This window comes from Triticum aestivum, chromosome 3D (genome assembly GCF_018294505.1).
Source record: "Triticum aestivum cultivar Chinese Spring chromosome 3D, IWGSC CS RefSeq v2.1, whole genome shotgun sequence".
NCBI classification, from domain to species: Eukaryota; Viridiplantae; Streptophyta; class Magnoliopsida; order Poales; family Poaceae; genus Triticum; species Triticum aestivum.
This window is the reverse complement of record NC_057802.1, coordinates 609,415,207-609,422,972: the sequence shown is the minus strand read 5'-3', so window position 1 is coordinate 609,422,972 and position 7,766 is coordinate 609,415,207. Positions and strand designations below refer to the sequence as shown.

The following is a 7,766-nucleotide window of genomic DNA, read 5'->3' as shown; positions in this document are numbered from 1 at the left end:
ATTTTTATTTTTCAATTTTTGTGAACATTTTTGATTCATGAACACTAATATTTAATCTACAAATATTTTAGAATTTGTAAAAAAATCGCAAATTGATGGAGATTTTCAAATTCAAAGACATTTTTAGTTCATGATTTTTTACAAATTCATGAACATTTTTTATTAAACGAGCATTTTCTAAATCCAAGAATGTTTTCAAAGTTCATGAATATTTTCAAAATTTATGAACATTCAAAAATTTCATTGGCACTCTTTTAAAAAAAAGTGCAAATATTTCTCAAATTCATGAACAATTTATAAATCATGAGTTTTTAAAATCCGTGAACATTTTTCTTAAAAATTGTCACCATTTTGCAAATTTGTGAATATTTTTCGATTTTACCAAAATTTTAGAAGTTCATGAGAAACATTGAACCCTACTTGTAAAAATAATACAGACTAGTGAAAACAATGTTCAACACACATAATTTAGGTTAGCGCGCGAGTATCTTGTGACAAAACTGACAAAACGTTAAATGGGCCAAGCCCAAAGATGCTAGGTGGGTATGCATGGTTTGGCAAAACTGGCGCTAAGAGCGCCAACTAGGAGTCTGAGTAGAGGCCAATAGTTGTTCTTCTTATATATATGGGCCAACGTAGAATCTCTGGGCGAGCCGATGTAGAATCCCTTGGTGGGCCTAGGCACATCCGTCCACCCTCTAGATATGACCTAGCCACTATCTTCAGCACAAACAAAGAGCAAGAGAGAACGGGTCATCGGGGAAGGTAGAAAGGAGGCACTATCATGGCTACAGATCTGAACATTCGCATGCGCTTGCTCTTGGCTTTGTCCTTGTCATCCTCGCCGCAGTAGTAATGGTCGAAGGCAGAGTAGGAGTCGCGACAGATCTCATCGCCGGGGGATGAGGAGCCGGTGGAGGTGCCCAACATGGGGTCGTCCGAGTGCTGGGGAGTGGGGAGCAAGCCACTGGTGGCCCTGGTGGCTGGGGCTTGCTCCTTCATGAGGGCACGGGTTTCCTCTACGGCCTTCTTCAGCTACCCATAGGTGATAGTGGTCCAACAGTAGCAAAGCCTCTTTGTATTTGCCTTGGTGGCCTCGGTCAGGTCCTCATATTTGAAACTCTTCTCGGCAAATGGAGGCTGCCCCATCGGGGCTCGTTTGGGTGGGCAGGCCCATGGACGAACTATGGTGAGGCTGGGGCGGGCGAGTATAGAGACCGTTATATTGTACAATGCCGGATTGCTGTAGCAGGTTTTTTGGTCAGTTTTTTATTTTGAACATTTTATGATAATTTTGAATATTTATTGAAAACATGAACAGTTCTGAAAATACTCGAACTTCTATGGAAACCCCCAAATGTTTTATGAACATGTGAACAAAATTTAAAAATGAATAAATTATATTAATTTTTTAACTTTTTTTGATAACATAGTTTTTTTAATTTGCGAACAGATTACGAAAATATTTTTTTAATTCCCAAACATTTTTTGAAAATATGAACATTTGTTGAATATATGAACAAATTTTGAAAAACTGAAACATTTTTTGAAACAGGAATATTTTTTTGAATTATGAATAAATGTTAAGAATGGAAACATTTTTCAACATGCAAACAATTTTTGAAAGTCTGTACAATTTTTGATGATTTTTAACGTTGATTGAGATTTATTAATTATAGAACTAAAAAGAGAAGAAGAAAAAAGAATACAGGAAAAACGACAACAAAAACAAACTCATAAGGAAAAACCCGGTTTAGAACATTCTAGAAGGTTACAAAAGCAGGGAGCTCGCAAGTAAAAAAACACAAAATGGGCCGTCCCACTTTGTCGGTCACTCGGTTGACCCTGTGCATTCAACTATAATTAGAGGCAGTGAGCTCCAATACGGAATTCTGCTTGTGCGTACACTGCCTCTAATTACAGTTGAATTCCGTATTGAACGTTCACTGCCTCTAATTATAGTTGAATTCCGTATTGGACGCTCACTGCCTCTAATTATAGTTGACCTTGTGCAATTCAACTATAATTAGAGGCAGTGAGCGTCCAATACTGCTTCCTTCCGCTTGTGCGTACAACCTAGCTGGAGTAGAAATCAGTCTTTTCATAATGTACATGTAACTGTATTGTCGCGTTTTCACTTACCTACATTCGTTCATTATGCCGAGGATTTTGTGACACTCATGTACTCATGCATGTTTGTGTGCTATGCTGCTGTATGTCTGTATTGTCAGTATACAATGCACGGATGTTTTCAGCGAAACCACATTGCAATCAGTAATATCTCTGGTAGGGAAAAAATATATGGCTAGTCTCACAGTTAATTACCTCCAGCTAGCGTTGCAATAACGTCATATGGCTATTGTGTTCAGCTAATGCTGTAACTGATCTCTGAAGGGAGAATAATATGTATGCTTGAACAATGTTCATAGGAAAAATAATAATATATAATGCCACCGTAAGTTGTGACCAAATTTGACATGGTCGACTAGCTTGTTTGCAATTCTCAATTAGGCTGATGGTGTGTATACCCTGAATATTTTTTTGTTCACATCATCACGCAAGAGACTTGAGTCATGGACTTGTCATCGTCCTTGTGAGGAGAGACATCATGTGGAACTCTCATCGACTTCCTTTGGACGCTACATAATTTCTACATTGGCACGAGTCTCATGTGGAACTCTCATCGACTTTGCATTCATTGGCATCATGTTTCATCACTTGAATCACACACAAACACGATTAATACTTCGCGTTGAAAACTATTCCCTCCATTCGGAATTACTCGTTCAAAAAAGAATGTATCTAGATGTATTTTAGTTGTAGATACATCCATTTTTATGACAAGTAATTCCAAACGGAGGAAGTAGTAGTAAGTCTGGACGAAGTGACCTAGGTAGAGCAAACACAATTAGCTACAGCAGTCGATCGATGATAATAACAGATTAAGCAACGCTCGATGCAATGGAGACAATGAATGGAGTAAGCCTAAGAATGAACAAATCTCAATCAGACGTCCTCCAGCACGAGGAGCAAGCGCAGCCCCGGAGGAGGGCGAGGCGGACAAAGGCGGCGGCCCCGAGAGCGAGGCACAATGCGCCGGCGCGCTCCGGCCCCGTCGCCACGGTTTGGAGGCTGCGGTGGAAGAGCAGCAAGGGGCAGCCCACTAGTATGAAGGCGATGCCGATGACAGTGGTTAAGACAACATCGGACGCGAGGGGGCCGTCAGAGTCCACGCCGGGTGCGCCATCGCCGGCATGCTTGCCGCCTTGGCCGTCCTCGAGATCCACGTACTCGTACTCCCCCGCCGCCGATTCCTCCTCCTCCTCCTCCTCACGTGGTTGCTTCGACCGGTAGAAGCTGCTTCTGAAAAAAAAAAGGAGAAAGAAAAACACAGGTTGGATTGGATGAGAAAGAAAAAGGATTGTTTCGATCGATCGATGTGTACCTGAAAATCTTGGTCATCGAGTTAATTAGCACAGAAACCGATCGGGGCGAAGAGAATCAAGTTTAATTTCGCCTGCCATAAGACGGGAGAAATTAACAAGGGGATCAATCGGGTGGTCTGTTGTAAGAGGGGTTTATTTATATATGGACGCACGCACGGGAGATGGATGGATTATGTACGTGTCGTAGTCAATCATAACCGTACTGTCCGCACGGTAATCTGTCAACTAATCTGCAGATCGATGTGTTTTTTTTCTTTTTCTGCGAATAAATCTGCAGATCGATTTGACTCTCGTGGTACTAATCCTAATCCGACTAGTGTCGTTGTTGGAACTACCTCCATCTTGGTTTACTCCCCCTCGTATTTGAGTCATATTTTCACCATAATTTTAACTACATTCAAAATTACTATATGATATCACTGAAAACTACATTCAAATACGAACCAACAATATAATTTTGGTGGCATGCATTAATATTTTACTAGTTAAATATATGGTCAAACTTTGATCTAAAATATGACGGGGACTAATAAATCAGGAACCGGTTTAGGGTTCTAGCCCATGCATCTGTCCATCTGGCAAGAAAATATGGGACATAATATTTGCTTGTTGCCTAGTAATTTCTTGAGGCTCCGATCAGTTTTACCCTGTCTCGTGTTGCCGACAGCCCTCACCACCATCGACACGCCCTCCACCGGCCCAACCGCCATTCCCTACTACTCATGGTCGGCATCACGAGCCCTCATGCCACCCGGACTATTAACCTGCTTTCTTTCTGTCCCAACCTCCAAGGGTTCCTACATGTATGACATAGTCCATTGGATTGGGGCAATGGTACGCACCTATGTTTGGTGTCCCCTTTCTCACTTCCTTGTCAAATCCTGGTCCCAAAGGGCAATACATTGAGTCGGAAAGACGGGGGGCTTTCGTAAATTCCATTCTGTAGCCGAACTAGCCCCTGGATCAGCTCTCATAGTGGGAGAATCAGAGTCAAGTTAGGCCCAAAAGAGGGGGTTGACATCATTCGTCGTGATTGGATCAATCAGACTCCCCCACAGGAAATGTATACCCCTTCCCCCACCACTCTTCTTCGGTGTATGTGCCCCCCGCCGCTGCACCCCTCTCATAGTGGCGGAGTTTTAGCCGAAACCAAGGAGATGGCCCAGGTTTGGCCCCATTAAGCTCCGCCACTGCCCACTCCGGCTCTCCTAGACCGCTGCAAGTCACGCCATCCCCATCCATGGCTCCTTCCAAGTTTGTCCCGTTCGACGGCTCAATGCTGCACGAAATTGAGTGACATCGCAAGTTACAGATATAGCATACATATACAAGCTGAGGTTTGAAAAAAAAACATGTGGTCTAAACTCATGTATCTCCAGAACTGGTGTGGCTGGTGCAATATATAAATGGGATCCCTATATAGTTCACGTCATCACGTGTTACATGCACAATAACAACGTAACCAAATTCATGCAACACAAGCTCTAACTAATGAACTACTAGATAACATCGAGCATGCCGTCCTGGCGCCTGTCGAAGCAGCCGGACCGCCAGCAGCAGCAGCACTAGCGGAGGGCCAGGTATGCCAAGAAGACGCACCCGACGGCCACGAACGCGCCGCCGGTCACGACCAACGGGATGGCTCCCTGGCACTGACAGCCTCTGCTAGGCGCGTCCTCACAGGCGCGGCAGGGCATTACTAGCGCAAAGACCACTCCGAAGATCACCAACACGGAGCCGATGCCGGCCACCGCCACGCCGTCGCGGCGGCTGAAGGTACCGTCGCCACGCCGCCGGCGTGCATATCCATGCATGCGCGTATTCGATCGGTCGCGGGGTCGGCCGGTGCTTACCTACGTTTCCTACTGGCTACTGCTTCCTTCCCTGCCTATCTTCAAAAAGAAAGGCTGTAATAACTACCTTTGATTTGATCGTAGTTTCTAAACCGACTTTGTTGCCTAAAAAAATATCTAAACTGACTTTGTCATGCGGTTAAACAACTATCTTGTGGTAACTGCCAGTTTTTCTGTTTTAAAAATCTGTTTTATTTTGGTTTGAACCTCTTTTTTCAGTTTGAGCTGTTAAGTACGAGGCTAGGAGACCTATCTCATGTAGTAAATTTTTTTATTTTATAATCTACATTCCTTGCTATCTGCAGTATACATTTTTTTTTAGAGCAACCTGCTAATAAGTTTTGTAGATTGAGTATAATGTTTACAGCAAGCATAACAGGGTCGTACGGATGAACAAGCCAGACATGGCCACCCTATTCTTGAGAGGTAGTCCCTCCGTTTCATATTACTTGTCGCTGATTTAGTACAACTTTATACTAAATCAGGGACAAGTAATATGAAACAGAGGGAGTAGCAAACTTAGCAAGGGTGTGAGCTTCAGAATTCGAGTGTCTACTTTCATGGATAAATCTACAGCCTGAGAAAAAGCACTACGCTCTTGAAGTTCTCGAATTATCGAGCCACTCGTTCCACATGTACCTTCCTTGTTCTCAGTTATCGTCACCTTGCAACCTGATGAACATGATGCGATGCGGACATGTCTTAGCTAAAGATCTTCGGAGAGGGCGAACGCTTCACAGCAAGCAAGCGTCTCCAGAGTTCGCGAATCCATAATGCCTTTGAATACCCCCGTTGAAGCCCCCATACATATTCCATTTTGATCTCTAGAAAATGCATTAACCGCCCTTGTATTTGTTCCTCGCCACAGAGCCATCAACATTGATATTACCTGACCCACTATGCGGAGGGATCCGTTGCATGATCAATGTTACGGGGGTGTCTTTGTCTCGCCTTAAGCGAGACAGAAGCATGCATCGCCTTGGCACCTCCACTAAATGGGCCGGACATAGCGTGTGCATATTGCCACACATCAGGTGTACGTAGGTTATGTATTTTTTCCCCTAATAATGTTATTTATTTTTATTTTCTAATTGTTTATATTTTTGAAATATTAAAAATAAATATAAAAACTTCATTTATGTACAAATTTAAAAACACTCACTGTGATTTTGAAAAATGTGAACACATTGTAAAAACTTTGTTTATGCAATTTTAGAAATAATATTTTTACCATTCGAAAACAATGTCCGTGTCATTTAGAAAAACATCTCATGTGTTTCAACAATATGTTCGGGACATTTTAAAAAACTTACGCAGTAAAACAAATATGTTAGTTAAAATAATCGTTTCATACAATTCACAAAAATGTCCATGACATTTAAAAAACATGTTAGTCGAATTTTAGAAAAAAGCTTTATGCAATGTAATAATTGGTCACGTAATTAAGAAAAACTGTACCTTTCAAACAATGTTCATGACATTAAGAATAACTAAATGACACCCCGCGTGTTGCTGGGGGAATTTTGAACACACAAAGTTTAAATAAAATTTGATACAACCATGGTTCTCAACTGTTCAATAGTAATAATCCAAAATAAACAGTGGAAACGAATTAACTAAAAGCAAATAGAATTATACCAATTGAACATGGGGCAGTACGGACTAATGGAAATTTGAACATATCTTGTTTGGAAATAGCAAGGACTTATAGTGCAACTGAAAAAGGGTTTGACTGATCGTACGAACCAAATTGTGTCTATTGAGCTTTTTATGCAAAAGAATACTCTACATGACCTTATAAATTAGCGAAGTGGTGTCAAACATAACAAATATTTTTAATGGCACCTAACAGTACAAATGAAAATATTTAAGGAAATGATACTAAGAATTTGGTCCTTACCTAATGTAATTTGTGGCTGAACAACTTCTCTGTTTTTCAGATAGCCAAGATCTATAAATCTGTTGGCAAAAGAAATACCCATGGCCAACAGTTTAGTAATAACTATGGATTTATCAACCAGTAAACATTGGCACCATACATAGGAAAATATTCCTTCAAGATGATAGTACATTCTTGGCCTCTAAGGATGAAAGATAGAGAGAATACATTGATTTATGACTTCATGGATTGGTTCACAGATGAAGTTAATTATAACCTCAGTAAGCTAAATATGAGTCTTTGTATATTGCAATTCCTGTTTCAACAGCAAATATAATATATTTTGTCTAGTGCCGAAGGCCAACCGAAGGTTGCTTAGTGACCAAATAGAAGTTGTCGCTCAATCCGGCATCTCCTGGATTTTAATGATTTCAGGTTTTAGAACTAGAACACACCCAGAACAGATTACCCCATAGAATATACTTTGCCTAGTGCTGAAGGCAAACTGAAGTTTATGAATGATGACCATAATAAATAGAGTACACGTTACCTCAAACACATGTTACTCGCCCAGATGAATTCTCCTCT

The 7,766-nt window shown here is 41.3% G+C and overlaps 1 protein-coding gene across 1 annotated transcript; it reads right to left on the bottom strand.

Annotated features, from left to right (window-relative positions):
* Window positions 1-2,892: 2,892 nt before the first annotated feature.
* Window positions 2,893-3,588, bottom strand: LOC123075901 (uncharacterized). Its single transcript, XM_044498402.1, has 2 exons — window positions 3,446-3,588; window positions 2,893-3,363 (listed from the first exon to the last, which is right to left on the bottom strand). Exons 1-2 carry the CDS (start codon window positions 3,460-3,462, stop codon window positions 3,003-3,005), a joined length of 378 nt encoding a protein of 125 aa, XP_044354337.1. The 5' UTR covers window positions 3,463-3,588; the 3' UTR covers window positions 2,893-3,002.
* Window positions 3,589-7,766: the final 4,178 nt, after the last annotated feature.